The sequence below is a fragment of the Magnolia sinica genome, chromosome 12 (genome assembly GCF_029962835.1).
Source record: "Magnolia sinica isolate HGM2019 chromosome 12, MsV1, whole genome shotgun sequence".
Classification (NCBI taxonomy): domain Eukaryota; kingdom Viridiplantae; phylum Streptophyta; class Magnoliopsida; order Magnoliales; family Magnoliaceae; genus Magnolia; species Magnolia sinica.
This window is the reverse complement of record NC_080584.1, coordinates 16,483,101-16,507,118: the sequence shown is the minus strand read 5'-3', so window position 1 is coordinate 16,507,118 and position 24,018 is coordinate 16,483,101. Positions and strand designations below refer to the sequence as shown.

Sequence of the window (24,018 nt, the reverse complement as noted above, 5' to 3'; positions counted from 1 at the left end):
CAGTGGTAATCACCCTTTGAAAACTTTCAGTGGGCCACAAAAGTTTTGGATCAAGCTGATATTTGTGTGGTCCCTTCATCCAAATCTTTGTGATCTTATCAATAGGTTTGGATGGTAAATAAACATTCGGGTCGGAACGAAGTTTTAATGACTAGGATTCAATCACCATTGTTTCCTGTGACGTGATGCCCCTAAGATTTAGACCTGCTTCATTTTTGGGATTATGCCTTAAAAAATATCTGTCAAAACGGATGAACGGCTGGATCATGCCTTACTATGATCTGTCAAAACGGATGAAGGGCCAGGAAATAAGGCATATATATCACGGTGGGCCCCACAATTAGCGATCCATCCACTTAAAATACCTATTAGGTGGGCCATATAGGTAGGTGGATTCAAGCCATACGTACGTATCCAAAATGCAATTAGGTGCATGGGAAGGTTCCCCTGCAAATCAAACAACAAAAAAAACAAAAAACAAAAAACGGGTTTGTCTGTTTCCTATTTGCAGTCGTGCTGTATCCGCCATCCACTCTCTAAAAAATCTAAAATCTCAAGAAGATATGGAAAAAGATACTTTCATTTCTCCACATTCCTCACAATCTCAAAATCCTCATCTGCTCTTCCATTCCTTCTCCAACTGAATATGTAAGTCTCTCTCTCTCTCTCTCTCTCTCTCTCTCTCTCTCTCTCTCTCTCTCTCGCTCTCTCTCCAACTGAATATGTAAATCCCTCTCTCTGTGCATCCATGCTGTTTCTTCAACTACTTCTATGGCTACAATACTATCCATCTCACCACCATTTTTCAAAATGTTGGTGACTCATCCTCTTCACACATACTTATGTGTGGCTATCCACACCATCCAAATTGTAATGCACATTGTGGATGGGCCATACCTCCAAACTCACACTGACCCATCATTTCTAACCATCTAATTCAAGGCTATCAAATGGATGGTTGAAAGTAAAATAGCGAGTGGTCCAAAATCACAAGGTTCGTATCATCTTCTAACTGTAATTTTTGGTTTGTGATGCATGGCCAATTGGTTAATCGATTTGCACGGTCTGGATTGCCAGGAAATTACCATTTTTAAAACGGCGGTAAACTATCATAAGAGTCTAGCCTCTCAATCTCTCTATAAAATTTGTCGGTTCGCATGGTAGATTGATTGGATTTAGGAAGTGGGTTATCATCAAAAGTACAGGAATTTATTGGATTTGGAGGAATTGTAGGAAATGAGGCAGGGCAGATGATTCAGTAATCCATACCATTGATGTGTTGTGTCCCACCAGGGATCAACTGCTCTCAGTAAATCTCATAGACTGGAAGATTCTAGATGCTATATTTAGTTTTCCCCCCGCCGAATGTTGACAGTAACTTTAGTTCTCTCCTTAACCATCTATTTGTGGGCCACAAATAAAAAAGCTACAATTGTACTATCATGGAGATTATTTGGGCATGGTCCATCCGTGATGGTGATATGGATTACCGAACGATGGATCCCACTTAATAGAACTGAAAATCCATGCGCATCGTGCAAAGCTTAAGGTCATGGATCCCGTAATTCCTCTGTTTTGAGTACATCGATTCGATTTAGGTAGTCTGTTATCATAAAAACTAATGCATTTCTTCTATTTGAAGTATGTTTGCTGAGGGGAATTATAGAATCCTCAAAAGCTGAGGATATGCACAATAGACTCAGTTTTTCCAGTTTGTACAAGTGGGGTCCATGAATTGGTGATGCAGATTGTGGATCTGCTTCGACCCAATGTAGATAGAGAATACCCCAAAAAGCCTCCCAGATCGGATGATCCTAGTATCTAATTAATCTATGGTCTTTTCCTCCCTGTTGAATGTGGACCGTTGATGAATTTTCTTCTCAACCATCTATTTATAGGTCACCAATCAATGGTTAGGTTGTTCCATCAGTAGAATTCATGAGGAATCCCCTATGTGTGGGTGTGGCCTGTTATAGAAATGGTTTGGATCACCAACCTGTGGAATCCACTCTTAAAAACTCAATGCTTGAATTGGATTTTGGAGATAGGAACTGATGTGATTCTTGAATTGAGGACACGCATAGTTTGGCACAAGTGGCCGATGGTCGTATTGAGGAGATTTTTGGATCATGATCGTGGAACAACGTGCCAATGGTCTGGATCGGTGAACGATGGTCTGGATCATTGAAACATGGGCCCACTTGGAGAAATTCAAACTTGATTACTTGCATATCCTTAGGTGTGAATATCCTATAGTTCCTCATCTGTAGATCCCTCCACACAAGATATGCATTTCTATTTTTATTTTAGTTTTTAATTGTTATCTTTCTCTTTCATTAAGCTAAGTATTGTTTTAAATATCAACGATATCGGCCGATATATCCCACGATATATCTTGTATCCCACCCGTGCGATATGAAATGCACAAGTAGTGCCGACATATCCCACATGTTCGATCCGATGAGTATTTTTAATTTTCGATCTTTTTATTTTTATTTTTGTTAAAGTTATGTTAAATAAGTGTCAAATGGTTACAAATCCATTGGTTCTTCATGTTTTCAATGAAAAATCATGGAGTTGGAGCTTTGATTTCAATATCCATTGGTTCTTCATGTTCTCCATGTTTTTTTGTTTTTTTGTTTTTTTAAATTCCTTCAAATAGTTGTCAATTGAGACTAATTGTGAAGTATTTAGGAGTATTTAATGAAATGATCATCACATACACTCTAAATTCGAAATTGGAGTGTAGGTGGTTTGATTTGGGAAAAAATAGAGAAAATTCAAAATTTCCCCAATTTCTCCCAAATTGCTTGCAATGTTGCACTCCAAACATGAAATCAAGCATGTATGATGGTTGATCTACTAATTTTTTAAGTCCTCGTTAATTTGTGAAACATAAAAATCATTTTTAATTAAAAATTATTAAATTTTATTTTATTTTTTCAAAATTTCCCTTCAACCAGTTGTCAATTGAGACTAATTTTGAAGTATTTAGGAATGTTTGATGAAATGATAATCACATACACTCTAAATGCTACGTATTCAATTTGAATATAGTTGCATTAGTTAGACAACGCACAACTTAAGACTGTATACAAAAGAAACCTATAATGTACACTTCTTTTTTGAGATGTTATGATCTAAAAGTGTGTATTAAGGTTTTTTTTTTAAACAATTCCTGAAGTTTTCATTTAAAATTCAACCATTTTCCTAATGTTTTCCCATGTTTCCCAAAAAGTGTGATCAATTAACCGATACAAACGATATATCCCGTGTTATAACCAATACGTATCTGTATCCCAAGGGTGCGATATGTAATGCGATACCGATATTTCGAACACTGGAGATAAGGAATCACATTGGTCTCAGCTCAATGATATGCATAATACCTTCTACTTCTCAATTTGTAGAAGTGCGGGCAGTTTCAGAGGAGTGGACCATGTATATAGTTGTCCCCAATGTGGATAGAAAATGCCTCTAAAATTCCTAGATTGGAATATCCTAGCTGTCTGATCTTTGTCCTTCTTTCAGTTTTATGTGGACTATCAGTTTAATCCTTTTTTTAGCTGAATATCTGCAGCACAAAGTTCGATGGTTAGGATTGCCACATCGGCAAAATTTTTGGGTCATGGGCCATCCACTCTATGGCCCATTAGATCATTTGTCTAGATGAGTAAACCACGGGCTCTGCATTTACAAATGAAGGACTTTAGGATACTATACACAATACACATCCTTAGATCAAGGATCATGTAATTCCTTTACCAAGCACGTGCCTAATCATTCAGCCCAGTAATTTTCTTTTCTTCTGCTATCGTGCATTTGTGCCGGATTTTATGTTATGCTGATTTGATGTAAGTGGGTCCCATTTGAGGAACAATATTGACCACTAGAAGATGGGCCCCACTTTAACAGAATGATGGAACTAGCTAACACACCATTATTTCGGGCCAAGCATCACCTCCCATTAATTTGGCTTAGGATGCAGTGTTTCCATCGAACTTGTAGAATTTATCGTATTTGAAGTGGATTTTTTTTTTCAAAATTGTAGTATAGAATTTATCTACAGTACGCTTGGCTTTTCAGTTTGAAAAAGTGGGGCCCATGGTTCAATGATCAAAATCGTTCATAGTTTATCTGTACTGTGGATGTTCCATGCGCCAAAAAACTCCCAGATGAGAGAATTCTAGCCTGTCTGTCAATTGGCAGCCAGAGGATAGGCCACTAAGAAAGAAAATACAGCAACAATCCCCATTCAACCAGAAAATTCCAGATTCCCATGGCTAGGATATTCCAATTTGGTTCGTCTTCAGTGCACCCACAATGGGCCCTATCACATCAATGGTTTGGATAGCTGAACCATGGGCCTTGCTTGTACAAGCTGAAAACCAAGCTCTCCAGCTTAGCATTTATAATCCCTCTTGAATATTATGGTTGGGAGTTAAACTCACAGCAAACGCTGATTCTAGTAAGCTTCTAGTTTTGCTAGTGATCCACGACGAGCGACTGATGAAAACCATTTTCTAATGCTAGCTATTGAAATTCGTTGATCATCTTGTATAACTGCAATATCAGAGGTCTGTGGTTTGGCAATCTAGACAATTGATTTGATCGGTGCCACCTTGAATGCAGGATGTGCTGATATTCTCCTATGTCTCATTCATCTTGCACCTATTTTCCATTGATTGTGGGCTGTTGCTTTATTTATTTATTTTCCTCAACCACCTACCTGTAGGCATAGTCCTCCGATCAAAGGTTAAGTCCATCCAATCTGGGAGACTGGGTGGCATCCTCCATCTGGGGTACATTAGATCTGCACTCCTGATCAGAAAATCACGGGCCTTATACGGGAAGAATTCAGCGCCTAAATAAACTATTCATTTGCTCAGTTTCTTTATAATTCATCGAGTTACAATATCATACACTAATGATGAATTTGACAGAAATATGTGAAGTACGCTACATTTGTTCATGTTACCTTTGCAAACGCCGAGTCATGCAATAGAACATAAATATTTTAATGAACTCATATTTCAGAAATTATTACTGCACAAATCAATATGGTATTACATGTATCATCATCATCATCAATGATATTTCATAAATATTTGTTATTTTTTCCAAAAATATTGGTTGATAACTGCCATAACTGCCAGGATATACATATATTCTATACACCCATGTATATATGTATGGATCTATGTATCTATGTATCTATGTTTAACGCTTGGTCTTGGGATCATGAGATCCTCTGCCATCATTGGTTCCAAGAGCCCGGCAAATGAGGAAAGGTTGTTGTCTGGTGGTAGCCGATTATTGAACTTTTGCTAATCTACCATTTAAAAGCTAACTTCAAATTTCTAGGAATACAGCTAAGGTGATGGTGATAATGATGATGATTTGGATGGAAAACAATTATTGATATTAACTTGATTGGATATTTGTAGGTTGATGGTTGAATCCGCCTTACATTATCCCTTTGTGGAATCAAGATGCAGATTTGCTCTTTCTGGTTGTGAGAATTGTTTGAGCATGAGAGCCAAAAATTCTCATGGGACTTTTGAGAAGAACAACCGTGAGAAAATTTTCATTGACAAACGTGGAAGATTGAGAAGCATTGATCCCAAAAAGCTATCTAGGAAAAAGGGTAATACGTTGTTCACATGTTCCATCATGCCAATGGATTTTTTTTTCTCTATTGAAAAGTTCTATTGTTCAATCTCATGTTATTTCTAGCATCGATGGCACTGTACATTGCGTTTCTGACCTAATATTTTGGGTGGAAGTAGATTATTTAGGGAATACTCTTTTTTAGCGGTATTATACAGTACATGTTCTTTTTTTTTTTTAAAATAAAAAATAAAATAAATCTTATTAAGGTGTGAATTTGTATGTGGGTCCCAAGTGGGCCTGTTCATGATCATTGTAGGAGGCCCTAACCATGGATTGCATATGGTCCCAATCCTGATTGGGTAACCACAACTATTCAATTAAAGGCCTGAAAATGGATGGTAAGACCATTGTTAATCTTAAGATCCATTTTGCATGCCCTGATTTAGGTGGTTGTGGTGATCCAATCCTGGTTATTTTTCAGTCTCATGCAATCTACGGCGGATTCCTCCTCTCTAATGGTCTTTGTTGATCATAGGTGGGCCTGCTTGGACCCGCCACGTAGGAATCCACACTGTCATAAGGTACAAAGAATTCATAGCTGAATATAGCTCCTCTTTTGTATGTTTGTTCTCATGCTGGTTAACATGGTTATGTGAATATGCTTTTTTGTTTCTACTTCTGTGATTACTATAGTATGAGTTTTGTACTATTATATTGCTAAGAGTAGAAAGAATGGGTGTAATGCAGGGGCATTTTCACACTGGGCTCGAATGGGGTCGGTTGTGGGATGCAGGGGCACACTCAGGGTGGGTGACCCATGCGATTTGGGGTCCACGGGGGAGGTCTTGTATTCGAGACTCCTTACCAGGGGTGATTAATGCGCATTTCACACTAGGCTCGGGTGGGGTAGCCCGTGGGATGCGGGGACACACTCTGGGTGGGCTGCCCATGTGATTTGGGGCCCATGAAGGGGGTTCGGCCGAGGCCCTAATCCCATGAGATGTGGGGCCTGGGCTATGAGATAAATGGATTAATTCGCCGTACTATAATAGTTCGAGCTTTTAGAGCAACTGGTTAATTGTCTTGCATCAAACTGGTATCAGAGCGGGAGGTCTCGTGTTCGAGACTCCTCACCGGGGGTGATTAATGCAGGGGCATTTTCATATTGGGCTCGAGTGGGGTCCCCTGTGGGATGCAGGGGCACACTCGGGGTGGGTGACCCATGCGATTTGGGGCCCACGAAGGGGGTTCGGCCAAGGTCCTAATCCCATGAGATGTGGCGCCTGGGCTATGAGATAAATGGATTAATTCGCCATACTCTAACAGTTCAAGCTTTTAGAGCAATTGGTTAATTATCCTGCATCAGGGTGTACCAATCAATGAGATGTTTGCAAATGTAGCTCCCTTCTTGTTGTTAGGTGAATCTCAAGCAAGGATATTCAAAATATCATCAAGCGTTGAGTTTGGATCAGTGATCCAGACCGTTGGTGTGATGGAGACTAATGCAGCTGGGGGATAACTGCAAAGTCCCCTAGATAGGGCGCACTTAACCATCTGATATTTGATACTTACTTTTTTTTTGGTTGAGTGTGGACCATTGATGTATTTTCTTCCTAACCATCTGTTTAAGGTCATGAATAGTCATGTTTCACTCTTCAAGTAGTTAGTTTTGTGGGAATCCCCTTTCAGTGGTGGGACCCATCAGACCAACGGTTTGGATCACCGATCCACTCCCTCTTCTCCAAAATCAGTCTTGATGATGATGCATGTATTTGATGTTCATATAATTTCTGACAGTGTGTTTTTGTTGTGGTTGTTAAGGTAATGGTCTATTACCAACCTGCTGAAGCAGCTTGTTGATAATTGTTTTATTCATCATGTATGCAATAGGCGGTTCTTTAAGGGGACGGGGATGGAAGTATGGCTCTGGATTCGTCGACGGCATCTTTCCTGTAATGAGCCCTATGGCTCAGGAACTTTTGAAATATTTGCAGAAGGAAAGGGATGTGAACAAGATCTGGCATTCGCTTGACACTCTTTCACCCACTCACAGTATCTGGGATGACCTCATCAATGTAGCCGTTCAACTTCGTCTCAACAAACAATGGGATCCAATTGTGTCCGTAAGAAGAATTTGCAACTTCTATTTTTTAATTTTTTTTTGTCATGGATTTCTCATTTTTAGTGCTGAAATGCTCTGCTGTCGTAGTAGGGCTGTCAATGGGCTGGGTCCTAGAGTACCCATACCCAGGCTTACCGGCTTTGGGTCTTACCAGGTCTGGGTCCTTTCCGGTCCAAGTCTCATTCTTGAAGACCTGGATCGAGGGTACCTGTTGGTACCCATTAGGTCTTGAGATTTAGTTTTCTAGTTGGTTTGGGCCAAAAAAGAGCTTTTGCATGGCCCATCCTGCTTGATGGATGACTTTAGATCTCAAATGCATGTGCCGCTTTGTCACATGCTTGGTGTGTAACAGGATCCCTTATGTGCCCGTGGCTTGGAAAACTGGCTTGGAAAACCTTATTCCATGGCTAGAATAAACAGTGTGTGTGTGTGTCTCACCATTAAATTAACTAGACCTGGTCCGACCTGATTTTAACTGGGTCCTAGTTGATGGACCAGACCCATACCCGACAGACCCCGAATTTAACCTGTTTCCAAAATCTGAGATTTGAACCTGACCCTTTTACTGGATGGGTCAAAAAAATTGGACCTAGACCCATTAAAATCGGGTTGGGTCCATTGGCTACCCATTGGCAGCCCTACATCTTAGTTTCACATGGGTTTATCACTCCCCTCCATCTGCCTCTGCCACATGTGTATGTCGAAACCTGAGCTGTCCATCTGGTGGGCCCTGCTGAGATTAGCTGGTCCTCTTATTCGGTGGATAACAGTGTAAGCTATCCATTTGTTTTGTAAACTTGCACCTGATGAGTGGACGCTTCTGGTTCGAACTAGTGCATGCAAGGCGGAACCACCTAATCGATGGCTTAGATTCTCGTACATGTTTGCACATGTAGTGGTCCACAGAGGAGCCTTGTTATAATGCATATGGAAATGGATAGCTAGCCTCAATATTGCCATATATGTTTGTATCGAAACCTGAGCTGTCCATCTGGTGGGCCCTGCTGAGATTAGCTGATCCTTAACTTTCAGAAAGTTCATGTCTCCTACTTAAGATTATGTCGTGGCATTCTGTAACAATCATTCAAATAAATAGGACGAGCAACCAATGAAATAGACTCTAGCCTCAATATTGGAAGGCCATGAATAGATTGTTTACAGCAATCTTCAATGCATGTGGCATCAGCATGGGTGGATATTCTTCCAGTGAGCTTTTCTTAAATGGAGTTTTGGCTTATGGTTTGGAATTCTGATTTACTAATTCTCTATAGGTGTTAGAATTTTGTGGTTGAAATGCATGGTCTTACATTACAGTTGAATTTTCTATCGACTTAGTTTGCAGTTCTTTCTGTTTACTCGATTACCACGGCCTGTGCAAAGTTCTACAGTTGTTTATGCAAACAGCTAAGGGTATGTCATTTTGGATTAGGGTGTGTTTGTTTGCTCCAAATATCATCAAATTTCATGATTAATCAGTTTAATTTGGTTAAAATTTTCATGGTACATCATGAAATTTGGTGCAACCAAACACACCCTTAATGTTCTATAAAAAATTAGACCCTTCTTTTGAAAAACAGAAGAGAAGTTCTCTTTTTCTTCTCAAATTTATATTTTCAGAGGCTGTATAGAGCATTGAAAATCATTTCCAACTAGGCCCAAGGATTTTAAATTGGTCATATATAATTCCATTATCTATCCAAACCCTTTACAAGCCAGCTGCTGCCTTATCTGTTCTTAGTTTCTCCTCAAACAAAAATGGCCGCAAACATTAAGAAAGAAACATGTTTAGAAAATACCAAATCTCAGTTGAGAAACCTTTATTTAGTTCTTCCTACAAAAGTATGATTTCTTTTACTCATGATAAAACATCAATTACCTTTAAGAAACAAACTTCTTTAAATAACAGGCTTCATATTGACTATAAATGCGAATTTGATCTGTATTTCAAATCATTTTTCTTCATAAAGTCTAATGAAATAGATAAGCTAGTTAGCTCGTCGAAACAGTGCAATGGTGTAAATAAGAAATCCCTAGGAAATCTGGTCTATACCCCTTCTAAAAATTCCGAACATATAAATGCTTAGAAGTGGCAACATAGACTAGTGTTAAGAAAAACACTTCGTGATTGCTTAGGGGAAGAGAAAGAACTTGGAAGATGTTTTTCCAACCCATTTGTCTGTCCTTACATAGATTGTTAGGTATTGTCCCCAAGGCATGCTCTGTAAACAAAGCAAAAACAATGAAGGCTTTGAGGAAAATGATTCTCTTTTGCTTTTCTGTGTATTTGAGACAACCCTGAAGGGTTGAATATATAGAGTTCTACAACGACTATATAAGGTAAAATGATAAATACAAAATCTTCTATTTATACATCGTCTATCTATAGAATCGGCTATACAAGGCAAGGAATGTGGCCTGTCTAACATCCCCCCTCAAACTAATGCGGATCATTGACAAGTAATAGTTTGCTAACTAGAAATGAGTGTCGTGCAGAAGTGAGGGACTTCGTGAGAATGTCGGCAATTTGATCATGGGAAGCGACGTGTGGTAGCGAAATGAGCCAAAACTGAAACTTCTCGCGGATGAAGTGACAATCAACTTCAATATGCTTTGTCCGTTCATGGAAAACCGGATTAGAGACAATCTGAATGACACTCAGATTATCTACATGGAGTGGAGTAGGATCTTGTATATGAACGCCCAAGTTAGAAAGAAGTCCACGTAACCAGATAATCTCACTACAAGCTGTTGACATTGCTCTATACTCCGCTTCCGTGCTTGGTTTGGAAATAGTGGCCTGCTTCTTACACTTCCAAGAGATGAGAGAAGTGCCAAGAAAAACATAGTAGCTAGTGGTAGATCTGCGGGTGAGAGTACAATCGGCCTAGTCAGCATCTGAATAAGCACGAAGATAAGGCCGTGGAGGAGAAGAACAAAGATTGATCCAGTGTTCCACGTAGGTACCGTAAGATGCGCAATACTACAGTCATATGAAGAGTTTGAGGAGCAGAAACAAATTGGCTGACAACTTGGACCGCGTAGACAATATCAGGACGAGTCATTGTTAATTAAACTAGACTCCCAACTAAACGGCGGTATAAAGTGGGATCTGCAAGGAGTTCACTATCGTCATGACCATATTGAACGTTAAGTTCCAAGGAGTCTGAACTGTCTTTTGATCCATTAAGGAAGCCAAGACGAGAAGATCCTTGGTATATTTATGCTGGCTGACTAGGATTCCATGTATAAAATGCGAAAATTTAAGTCCAAAAAAGTATGTTAGATGACCCAGGTCCTTTATCTTGAAGGATGACTTTAGAACTTCTTTTAATGCCGAGATGCCAGTATCATCGCTACCAGTTAGAAGTAGGTCATCAATATAAACGAGAACAATGACAATTCTATACTCAGAGGTGCGTACGAATAAGGATGGATCATGCAACAGACTTTATTGGTAGGGATAGATCCAGGAGGAGGTTTCAAATATACTGTTTCTTGGAGGTCTCCATGAAGAAAAGCATTTTTCACGTCCATCTGAGTGAGCGGCCAAGAGCGAATTGATGATACTGCCAGAAGAGTGCGAATAGTTTTCATCTTAGCCACAGAAGCGAAGGTCTCATCATAATCAATTCCATGTTCCTGTTTGTATCCCTAATCGACAAGCCGAGCTTTGTATCGATCCAATGATCCGTCAGACTTGAGCCTCACAGAATAAATCCATTTACTGCCAATCAATTAGTGGTCAGGAGGTTGAGTAACAATGTCCCACGTATGTTATCATCCAATACTGCAAGTTCTTCTGTCATAGCCTTCTTTCAACAATCATGACTGACTGCCTGATGGTATGAAGTAGGAATAGATACAGTAGGGTAATATGCATGGCAAACATAGAGTATATCAAGCGATCAGGCTGTCGATGTTCACGAGTGGAATGACGTACCAAGATAGGATCTGGATCGGTTATAGGTACAGTAGGGAGAGTAGTAGGTGATGGATCTGTATGTGGTCGTCGGGAATAAACCTGTAATGGACAAGGAGGTATACTCGACGTAACCGGAATGTCAGGAAAAATAGTAAGACCAGGAGAGACTGGTGTGGGCGAAGGAGAAACAGATAAATGGAAGACAATATGCTCAAGAAAAACAACATGTCGCAATACTCGTACACGACGAGAGACCGGGTCATAGCAACGAAAAGCCTTCTAAGTTTCTTCAAATCCCAAGTACATATATTTTATTGATTTTGGAGAAAGTTTGTTACGTTCACGTGATGCCAGATGAACATAACATACACAACCAAAAACACGAAATGTGAATATGTAGGAAGAGAACCGGTGAGAACAAAGTAGAGAGATTTACTATTCAGGACTGTGGTTGGCAACCGATTAATCAAGTAGACTGAATGTATCATAGCTTCCGCCCAGAAGGAACGAGGAATACTCATAGCTGTCATTAAAGTATTGACAGTTTTAACAATATGACGAATTTTTCGTTCAGCCACCCTATTCTGTTGTGGAGTATCCAAACATGTGGTCTGATGAGTAATCCCATGACCTTGAAGATATGTACGAAAATTTGTGGAGAGATACTCTCCCCCCTAAGTCAGAGCGGATAGTTTGAATTTTTACTCGAAGTTGAGTGTCCACCATAGAATGAAATATTTTGAATTTTTCAAACGCTTGTGACTTAGAGTGCAAAAAATAAATCTAGGTGTAACAGGTGAAATCATCAATGAATATAACATAATATCGTAGTCCAGAGAGAGACATTATTGAGGAAGGACCCCAGACATCTGTATGCACTGGTTCAAACATAGATGATGAATTTGTAGTACTTAGAGGAAAGGGAATACACTTACTTTTTGAAAGGCAACAGGAAGAACAAGAATAATCGAAATCACTTTTATTAAGATAAATATTTCCTAACATGCCAGAAGAAAAGAGCTGAATCAAACGATCAGAATGTGGATGACCCAGGCGAAAGTGCCAGAGTTTCCACATTTTATTTGCCGAACAAATATCCGAGGAAGAGGGAGAGAAGAAACAACGAGCTGGAGTAACGGATGGGTGAAAGTCTAGCACGTACAAACATCCATGCCGCGTACCCTTCCCAAGTGCCTTCCCCGTTGCCAGATCCTGCACAAAACAACAATTTGGAAGAAAGATGACCAAGCAGTTATTAGATGTAAGTTGACCAACAGAAATTAAATTTGAGGGGAGTTTAGGGTTATGAAACACATCACGAAGGGTAAACTGGCGATGGTTAAAAGGAGAGAAGGTTAAGGAACCAACGGACTGTATGGGTAGTTTAGTGCCATCTGCAGTAGAAATAGCTTGATTGCTAATGTAGGGACGAGTATTGCGGAGATGTGATACATCACCAGTCATATGATTTAAAACATCGGAATCGAAGAACCATGGAGAAGATGAGGTGATACCTGACATACCGGCCGCAGAAAGGGCCTGCACGATCTGCTGGAGCATCGCAGGAGTCAAAGGTGAGGAAAGACCTTTAACAGAACTAGTGGATGCAGTATCACTAACAGAAGGCTCAGAAGAAGTAGTCGCAAAAGTAGCAGAAAGAGCACGACCACGGCCACGACCTCGACCACCATGTCCACGGCAGAATGAGGATGCATAGGCACGTGAACAACAGTCCTGAATACCATGACCAGTCCTTCGATAATACGCGCACCAATCTTTGCACTAAGCAACGACATGTCCTATTTTGTTACAACCGCGACAAGTTAAAGTAATGGAACCATGGTTTGGTGCAGAGGTGGATACAGTAAGTGCCAGGTCAGATGGTCCATGAGATATCCCCTGAGAGAGGACCTGTAGTCGTTGTTCCTCGACTAATAAATCATTAATAACCGAATTCATTAAAGGAGTTGGGCTACGGTTCAGAAGAACAGCCCTGCAATGCTTAAATTCCAGACGCAGTTTCATAAGAAAATGTCTAACTTGCGCACTCTCGTGCATTGCGTGGAATATTTTAAAGTCATTTGGGAATTCTGGATCCATCATAGCCATCTCTGTCCAAATTGTAACCATTGTAGAGTAGAAAGTTTGAATACTTTTGTCACCCTGAGTAAGGTGAACTAGATCTTGTTCCAGGCGGTATAACCAAGCCGCATTACTCTGTTGATATATTGTCTGGAGATGATCCTACATAGCCTTAGCAGTGCGATGTGGCGTGAGGCCTACAGCTATTGATTGATCAACCGAATCAAGAATCCAGGTAATAATCCATCCATTTTTCATTTCCCAATCAGCCATTTTGTCGGCATCGGTGGAAGCGGGGATAGTAACAGATCCATCAATTAGTCCCCACAAACCTCGACCCTTGAGAAAACTTTGAAAGTGGATGACCCATAGATTGTAGTTAGTGGCATCGAAACTACATCGTGGGGCCTCTATACGAGAGTCTTTATCCATAGATAGGACGAGATAAAAACGATGCTAAGGAAGAAAGTACATTGCAGCCACAAATCAGAACAACAACCAGCAAAAGAGCAACATACCAACAGATCAGGACGTGCAACAGTAGGTGTAGCAGGAGATGCTGTAGAGAGTAGATGTAGCAGGGATTGGATGCAGATGCAGCAGGAGAAGAAGAAGGAGTAGGGATCGGATGTAGCAGGAGATGATGCAGCAGGGATATGCGTGCGCAGGTGCGTACGCAGGGACGCGTAGCAGGTGCTTGCACAGGGTCGTGCGCAGGGGACGTGTAGCAGGGGTGTGCGGACAGGCCTGGGACGATCGGATGAGCTTAGTGCACAGGGGACGATCGGATAGAGCTTAGTGCGGACAGAGCTTGGGACGATTGGACGAGCTTCGTGAGGGCCGGATCTGACAGGGGAGTGTCGGATCTGACAGACGGTGGTGCTGGTGATGAAGAAGATGCTGGATTAGGATCGGTATTGCTCTGACACCATGTAAACAAAGCAAAAACAATGAAGGCTTTGAGGAAAATGATTCTCCTTTGCTTTTCTGTGTATTTGAGACAACCCTGAAGGGTTTTATATATAGAGTTCTAAAACGACTATACAAGGTAAAATGATAAATACAAAATCTTCTCTTTATACATCGTCTATCTATGGAATCGGCTATACAAGGCAAGGCATGTGGCCTGTCTAACAGCTCAAGTGGTTTACCTCCATTGGATGCAGCATGGATTTGGATTCTGTGTGCATTTTACACATGAATTTGATGTATTGGACATGATACAATATGAATATGTTACATATTTTGAGCTATCTGGGTGTCATAGCCCAAAGTGAATTGCTCTTTAGACCGGTGTTTGAACATAACTCACAATTTCAATGTGCCTATGAGGATTGAAACCTTGATGCTAGAACATTGAATATCATTTGTATGTCAATGCTCACATATAATTGGGGAGTTTGCTTATTCTTACTCAAAAAAGGGTATTTGATTTTTAAGGAGGTTAACCCATCATAATAAGTGCTCTAGAAGGTCATCACTAAGTGGCCTTAATGGGTTGCATCCAATGTTGGCAGAGCAGGATTCATGTAGTTGGCCCCAATTAATTGGAAAAGGCTTAGATGATGATGATGGTTGCATCCAATGGCTGTGAACTCATTGGGTGAGCCTTCAGGGCAACTCTCCATTCTCTATGTAGCGATGAGCGCATGTGTTGGAAAAGAAATCAGTTTTTTGCATGTGTTGGATCTTGGATGACCCCTCAACTACATGCATATGTTAGACAGCTACTCATTGCTCTCTCTTTACATTCTAGTTTGTGCTATTTTTTTAATTGATTTTTCTCTGGCTTGACCCCTCAACTACATGCATATGTTAGACAGCTACTCATTGCTCTCTCTTATTCACTTGGTAATTGTACCAAAAGTACAGCTTTTCGCTGGCTAGTAGTGGACCTGAAAAACTTCTTGGCATCCTTGAAAGCATGTCGTGACTCATGAGAGTGATTAGAAGCACACTGTTTTTTTTTTTTAAAAAAAAAAAACAATTAGAGGCTCATTTTTCCCTCCCATGTTCAGTGCACACTTAGGCTGTGTTAGATGCTCAGTTGAATGGAATGGCGATAACTCAATTCATGAAAGGCCTGTTTGGATAGAATGCAAACTGGGGAATGTAACCAGTTTGCATTGAGAAGACATGCACCTGTTTGGTAAGCAATGGATGGTGCAGAAGAGTGTTTGCAATTGCTTTCCCCACCTAAACAAGAGGGTACAACACCCCCCACCCCCCCACGCCAAAAAGTCGGCTGGAGAGAAAAGAGTTTGCCTCTGATGTGATATTTTAAATGACAATTTTGGAGGGAAAAAGGTTTCCCCTTTGTAGGATTGCAATCCAAACACTTGCAAATGCAAAGGAAAAGCATTTTCTAGGACTTTTGTTTAGCAAAACAAGCAGCGGCAAAGGGTTTCTTTCCCCTAGAGCTCATATCAGTATACCTCTTGTTTATGTATTTTGCTTTCGCTTGATTCCCCTAGTATACCTTCAATCCAACCAGGCCCTAAAGGTCGAAATGATGTCAGCTCCACTCATTCAGAATGAGGGAATAGCTCCCGAATAGCAATTTGAACTGTTTCAAGTCCAACTTGGAATGCATGTAATAGCAATTAGGGTTGGTTTCCAGTCATTGTCATCATCATCTTAGACGTTCTTCCAGTAATTTGGAGGTGGCTTTTAAATGATAGACGTGCAAAAGTTTTAAGATTGGCTTCCCACCAGTTTTTATATCAAACTTCCTCTTTTACCCGGGCTCTTGGTGTTAACTCATGTATGCTTATGTGTATGTTTGTGTTATTTTATCTTTTTTTCCCCTTTGTCCCTGGCCTATGTTGGGCTGTTATTCTTGTAAAGGGGTATTCTTGTAATTGGTCTCATATATTTATATGATTATTTTCTTTGAGGGTTGTAGAGAAACCCATCAACCTAAGGCTTGTATGAGGCTTTGTTCTTGAGATTCTCCATGGAAAATGTAAGCTTTTAGAGCAAGTGGCTGACCGACACTTGGAACTGGCCTTGGTAGAAACTAGCTTTAACACCACTCACACGCCAGCACGGCCCCACCCAACCCACAGGGTTAGCAAACAATGGAGGTTATTGGGGACCAATTGCTAGGCTAGGCAAGCTGCTAACCGCAAAGGCATGCAGATCTACCACATCGGACCAAAAGTGGAAATTGCATGCTCAAGTTTTTGGCTACACAGAATAGCAGGGAGCCCACCAATACAATGTTCGTCAAACAACATTCACATGCCAACAAAATCATGCCCAAGATTGCACTTTAACTTAACTATTTCCCATTACCCAGAAAGAGAAATTTGCAAAAAAATAAGGTCTCTAGCATGTAATGGCAGAAAACCTCGTTGGGCAAGATGATCTATTGTCAGTGTGAATTAAAATCATCCCACCTCCATTTTGTGATGTAGGACAATTAACCACCTGCTCTAAAAGCTCGAACTGATAGATCATGGCGAATTGATCCCTTTATCTCATAGCCCAGGTGCCACATCGCATGGGTTAGGACCTCGTCTGAAACCCCCCTCGTGGGCTCCACTTCACATGGGTTCTGTTTCACACGAGCCACCCGCCTCACATGGATGGGGCCCGCCTCACATGAGCCACCCTACTCGAGCCTGGTGGGAAAATGCCCCTGCATTAATTACACCAGGTGAGGAGTCTCAAACACGGGACCTCGCGCTCTGATACCACTTTGATGCAGGATAATTAACCACTTGCTCTAAAAGCTCGAACTGATAGATCATGGCGAATCAATCCCTTTATCTCATAGCTCAAGCCCTACAACGCATGGGCTAGGACCTTGGCCGAACCCCCCTTGTGAGCCCCACTTCACATGGGTTCCACTTGACACGAGCCACCCGCCTCACATGGATGGGGCCCGCCTCACACGAGCCACTTGCCTCACACGGGCTGCCCACCCCGAGTGTGCCCCTGCATCCCACATGCCACCCCACTCGAGCCCGGTGTGAAAGTGCCCCTGCATTATTTTGATAATTTGATCTAGGGTGCGTTTGGATGCACAATCAAATGGGTTGGAATTGCTAAAGGGAACTAACAGGATCATAACTACAATTTGAGGATTACTTCCTTGTCATGAATATGAGGAAACATCACAATCTGTGTGCCAACCCATGCATGCACGTGCATGTGTGTCATCTTCTCTTGATTGGACTGAATGTTCACAATTCAGGTCACTCAATGCATCCAAACCCTTAATATTTGCTTGAATTTCTACATTACATTCCAATAAACAAATGCACCCTTCCCAAGGGGACATTCATGCCTTTACTACCTATATCCATATCTTCATGATGTTTTCTACTCTTAAATCCGAATGCTCGTAACATGTTAGACATATCACTCCAGGTCTGTCAGTGGATATTGTACAAGAGCTCCTTCCGGCCTGATATCATCTGCTACAATTTGCTCATAGATGCTTATGGCCAGATGTCCCAGCACAGTAAGGCAGAGTCGGTTTACTTGAAGCTTTTGGAAACTCGCTACGTCCCTACCGAAGATACTTACGCACTTCTCTTGCGTGCCTATTGCATTTCTGGGTTGCTACAGAAGGCGGAGGCCATCTTTGCTGAGATGCGAAAACATGGTGTTCGTCCGAGTATGTCTCTTTATTTGTTACTATCATATGAAATTCATGGACTTTTGATGATTCACATTGAATTCTTGTCCTTAGTTTGAAGCACTTGATCATTTGGCCTTCAAAGTGCTATTATGGCTCTGACAATATAAAATTCTCCTAAGTGCTGTCCCCAGTGATTAGGACCACTTATCTGGTGGGCCACTACATGATGGGTCATAGATTGACAATCGTAGTGATTCAACGACTCTGACCATCTGATTGGTGCGAGTCTTGCAAGCTGAATGTGGACATCTACCTCTTTTTCTTGCTCACACTTCTTTTTTTTGGGGGATCATATGGCCACCATGGTCCGTGCCTCACAAAATAAATGGTCTTGATCACCGAGCACAAGTGCTGCCTGTGCAGTGTGGATTTTTTGTTCTGCACGTTATGGAAATACATGAAGCATGGGTATCATAGTAGCATTTCTATCCTTTTGGTTAGGATTTCGATTACTTCACATAGAATATCATGGGCCTCATCAAATCAAATCATGAATTTATCTAGAAAGAGACTCAATCTTACTCAGGTGTGGTTGTATACAATGCTTACATTGATGGGTTAATGAAGGGAGGAAAAACTCAGAAGGCAGTGGAGATTTTTCAGAAGATGAAGAAAGATCAATGCCAGCCATCTGCTGACACATATACAATGTTGATCAATTTATATGGGAAGGTGTGGTATTGCCTTTAATTTTATTTTACACACACACCCACAACCCCCCCCCCCCCCCCCCCCCAACACACACACACCACATGAGCACTCCATCCCATGATCTCAGTGTTGAAACAATGTCTGTTGGTTTCGATCGAGTTGGAAGCAGTGTAATGATTTCAGGCTCTGGGCACATCACACTGTAAAACCAAGTTTTGATTCCTACATCCCAGCCAACTGAAGTTCTTAAATATTATTATGTTAGCGACTTAGCAAAGGCTCCAATATGGATTTCACAACATTACAAAACTGTGGCAACTCATCCACATTGGACATGGTATATGTGCATGCTGATTCAGACAATGAAAACCATGGTCCCCTTTTTGAGTGGATCATAGCTCAAAAATCATATTGGACTATCTAAGATACTTGACCATTTGAATTCAGACCCCCTGATCATTTTCTTTTGAACCACCAATCAGGCAGATCATCCAATTGAGTCATTGCTCCATCCACAACATGCCCACAATCTTGATGCTATGAATTTTCATGCATGTGTGCCACATGTGCCGTGGATGACTTGACACAGTTCAGTACCTTGCGTCAAACGTGCTGCTTTTCACCTTTTTGACTATCTCCATTGCAGGTGAATCAATCTTATATGGCGTTGAAGCTATTCAATGAAATGAAGAATGAGAGGTGCGAGGCTAATATCTGTACTTACACTGCTTTGATCAATGCATTTGCAAGGGGAGGGCTTTGTGCGAAAGCTGAGGAAATCTTTGAGGAATTACAGGAAGCAGGGTACGAGCCTGATGTGTATGCTTATAATGCTCTCATGGAAGCTTACAGGTGAGCTTTCACCATATGATACTTTGAACTTTGCTAAGCACACATATGTGAAATAAAGCTCATGTAAACACTATGCATGTGCCAGCATGGGACATAGGTACGAGATCCAATCCATTCATCAGGTTGGTCTGATCTTCTACATTTTTTCCCAAAATTATCTGGTCCACTTAGCATAGGGGCCCCAATAATCGTACCTCTTTTTTTTTCTTTTTTTTTTTTGCAAATTGTGTCCCACCTGACCAATGGATCAATCAATTCTTGGGTTGGATGCCTTTTTTTTAGATGGATTGAATCTTGGATCTATCGTGCCATACTGTCACATGTGTAGCATGTACAAGAGCTTTATTGCACATGTGTGGGCCTAGCAAAGCTCTGATACTTTTACAAGGAAATGAATAGACTAGTGATTATTTTTCCATGGCTCCATCATTTCTTGAATGGTGATGATTGATTTACTCCACACATGGCGTACACATACATCAATTCTAGTCCACCCAGGTACATCAAGCATAGAATTCAATGATCTTAACTATCAAATGGATGGTTAGAAAGAAAATGGTCAGCAATCCAAATTAAATGGGCCGCCAACAAATTGTTAATTTTGGATTCATGTTTGGGTATGCCATGTGTACAGCAGATGAGTCACTCCCATTTAGTCTGTGATGGAAAAAGTGTCTAATAGTCTATCCCATGTAGAAATTGTGGTCCTATAATTCTCTGCACGTAACAGCCGTGCAGGTTTTCCAAATGGATCTGCTGAGATATTCTCTCTCATGCAGCATATGGGATGTGAACCAGACAGGGCTTCATATAACATCATGGTCGACGCGTATGGGAGAGCCGGTCTTCATGAAGGTAATAAAATCTGAAGGTATTTTACAATAATCAACCTGAAAACTTCTCTGGTACATTCGAGTTTTCCATTTTGTAGAAGTGGGGCCTACGGATTTGGGTCCACCTTTGATGCCCCATGCACCTAAATTTCCTAGATTGTGAGATCCTAGACATTGTAATTTTCACCTCTGGATTGTTGATGTAAGTCCTCTTTTTGGTGGTCGACCAATTGAAGGGTTAGGGTTTTCTCATCTCACAGATTTTGGTTGCTTGGTCCATCCAGAGTGGGGCACGTCTCCAAACTAATGGGCCTCACTCATACAAACTGAAAACTTGTGTGCTGCAGATATCTCGGGTCAAGCATTGTACAAACCCTCACAGATATTTCAAGTTGACTTTGTATTTTTCCTTCCTTATAGTGGCATTTAGATCTTAAGTTACTTAAGATAAGCCACTTATGCCTCAAGTAGCTTATCTTGATTTCTACTTATTAAGCAAATAAGTATTTTTGGTAAACAACATACATATCAGCTTCTCCTCTCTTTTGTTTTTCCCGATGCTTCTCTTCAGCAACTTATGAAAAGTAGAAAAGCTAAAAAAAAAATAACTGAAGTGATTAAGTAACTTTAAGTAAAAAATTAGTTATAACTAATCATAAACCAAACTTATCTAAAATAAGTTACTTATCTACTGCTGTAAGTCTGTAAGTAGAAAAAGTAACTTATTTGGTGGTATCCAAACAAGCCCATAGTGTCCGCCATATTAAGATGTGTACAATGTTGTGATGGTCTCAGTCCATACAAGTGGGGCCAATGTGTAGTGATCTAGACCATTGATTTTTTGCGAAGGCAGTTAATCTACTCGATTTGGAAGATTTTTGGGGTGTCCCCCATCCATGGTGGGCCTACCTGATCAAGTGCATCATGGGGCCGCATGCATGGAACGAGGATCCTCACAAAAACTTTGCATTTGCTAAGGCTCAAGGACCGCATAGTTCCTCACTTTCCCTATGTACATGGGAGGCTTTTGATCTTAAAAATTTACCCTGAGAATGTCTGTGCATCATAAAGATATGCATGGCATGGTTCAATAACTTGGCGAGTCGACTCAAATCCTGGCCAAATCCAGTCAACTGAGGACACCGAGTCAATGGGAACTCTTTTCTGTGTTTGACTTGGTCCCAAATTGAAAAGACCTGTCGAGTCTGCTTGCTGACTCGGTTGACTCGACGTGACTCACAGTGAGTAGAGCCGAGTCACTCACTTGGGAACCCTCTTTTTTTCTTTTTTTTTTTCTAAATAAAATTTAAAAGAGTCCAAAGAGTTCTAAACACACAACCTTTGCCAAGGAAGTGAAGGTCCGTAGCAAACACATCACCAGCTGTTTAGCTATATGTTTTAGCAACTTGATATATTTTAGATAAACATTTTTAAATATGGGTTTTGCTAGTGATCCCCACCTTCATGGGGAGGTTAGCAATATCCCCAAAGTGTTTGAATGACACTCGGGACTCTGAATCATCAATCGGGAGGGTTCATTCATTAGTACCATTGGGAGCAAACCATGGTTCAAGAATAACATCGATTAGATGATCCAAACACTATGAGTGAGGCCAATTTGTAACAGCCGTTTTTTTTTTTTAAAAAAAATTTATTATTATTATTTTAATGAGCCATAGATTACATGGTTAGAATCTTCCAACCAAAGTTCTACTTTGGAATCATAAACAAGACAAAGTGAGATCTACAAGATAGATGGTTCGAGATGATGATTTGACCTATTTTTGTTTCTCTGCTCTACCTTGAACTTCCATTTCCCATGCTGTTGACTGGATGTTTAGGATCATATGATCAGTGTTGTTTTTGCACCTTGGCTTGCTCCTAGTTTTATGAATGAATGTATAGTTCAAATCCACGGTATGTCGTCCCATCTGTCAATTAAATTCTTTTGAGATGTTGCTAACCTCCCCATGAAGGTGGGGATGTCAGCAAAACCCTTTAAATATTTAGTACTACTACAAACACCTTTAATTTAATCATTAAATACCGAGTTGCATCAAATAACAACTCGATAGAGTTTTCGAGCCAACTCAACCCAGTTGGACATTTGAGTACTGTTAGAGCTTTCTGGTTTTTAAATTATGATGTATGGAAGGGAATGTATTTCATTTCTTATATTCACCTTTTTTGTTAGTTTATACAGATGCTGAGGCCATGTTTGAGGAACAAAAACGGAAGGGGCTGATTCCGACAATGAAGTCGCACATGCTACTCTTGTCAGCCTACTCAAAAAACAGAAATGTTTCAAAATGTGAAGAAATCGTGAAGCAGATGCAAAAATCAGGGCTTAAACTGGACACATTCGTTCTGAACAGCATGATCAACATGTATGGGCGGATGGGCCACTTTGAGAAAATGGAAGAGGTTTTAAGCACAATGGAAGATGGCCCAATTGAAGCTGATATCAGCACCTACAACATCTTGATAAACGTATATGGCCGGGCGGGATTCTGGGACAGAATGGAAGAACTGTTCAGATCGCTCCCCAGCAGAAATCTAGAACCGGACGTGGTGACATGGACGTCCAGGATTGGTGCATACTCCAGAAAAAAGCAGTACAAAAAATGTTTGGAGATATTCGAAGAGATGGTCGATGCGGGTTGTTATCCGGATGGTGGAACTGCTAAAGTGCTGCTATCGGCATGTTCGAATGAGGATCAGATCGAGCAGGTTACGACGGTAATTAGAACAATGCATAAAGAAGCAAAGACTGTCTTTTCTGCTGAATTAACAGGCTGAAGTAAAAAAAAATACCACTGGTTAGTATTGTTCCTCAATTTCTTTGTTTTTGTAGAAATTTTTTTATAGTCAACATGAGGAATTATATGATCCTCTTCCCCTGTTGTTGTAGATAGTATTCTTGGATTTTCAGTTTGTGCAGGTGGGGCCTATTGATTAGTCATCTAGATCATTGTTTTTTGGACTCAAAAATGTTCTCAATGTGGCAATGTGGCTTTTGGCCTGTTAAATTGATGGTTAAGATGTGTGATGAAGCAACAGTCCTCATTCTTCTTGGATTTTCAGTTTGTGCAGGTGGGGCCTATTGATTAGTCATCTAGATCATTGTTTTTTGGACTCAAAAATGTTCTCAATGTGGCAATGTGGCTTTTGGCCTGTTAAATTGATGGTTAAGATGTGTGATGAAGCAACAGTCCTCATTCAACTGAAGGATGCAGAGATTGGCAGACGCGGCTTATTTCCAAGGGTGCAACTTGGGTATGTAGGGTTGGGT

At 40.7% G+C, this 24,018-nt stretch overlaps 1 protein-coding gene and 1 long non-coding RNA gene across 6 annotated transcripts; one reads left to right on the top strand and one right to left on the bottom strand.

Annotated features, from left to right (window-relative positions):
- Positions 1-478: 478 nt before the first annotated feature.
- On the top strand, positions 479-23,636 carry LOC131221016 (pentatricopeptide repeat-containing protein At2g35130). Of its 5 annotated transcripts, none has more exons than XM_058216084.1 (8): positions 479-648; positions 5,448-5,647; positions 7,504-7,736; positions 18,117-18,366; positions 18,917-19,062; positions 19,688-19,893; positions 20,624-20,748; positions 22,930-23,636. In XM_058216084.1, coding segments are annotated over exons 1-8 (1,758 nt in total). In that variant the 5' UTR covers positions 479-646; the 3' UTR covers positions 23,526-23,636. The 5 variants fall into 5 exon arrangements, with proteins under 5 accessions (XP_058072067.1, XP_058072064.1, XP_058072068.1 ...); XM_058216081.1 differs by having other exon boundaries at positions 22,921-23,636; XM_058216083.1 differs by having other exon boundaries at positions 516-648; positions 4,736-5,647; positions 22,921-23,636.
- Positions 16,970-18,110, bottom strand: LOC131221017 (uncharacterized). The gene is made up of 2 exons (XR_009158943.1): positions 17,346-18,110; positions 16,970-17,171 (listed from the first exon to the last, which is right to left on the bottom strand). It is a non-coding gene; the product is annotated as an uncharacterized LOC131221017 (long non-coding RNA).
- Positions 23,637-24,018: the final 382 nt, after the last annotated feature.

Coding starts and splice junctions, on each gene's coding strand:
- LOC131221016 (XM_058216081.1), top strand. Junction 18,367..18,916: donor AAAACATGGTGTTCGTCCGA/GTATGTCTCTTT, acceptor AATCTTACTCAG/GTGTGGTTGTATACAATGCT. Junction 20,749..22,920: donor GAGAGCCGGTCTTCATGAAG/GTAATAAAATCT, acceptor CTTTTTTGTTAG/TTTATACAGATGCTGAGGCC.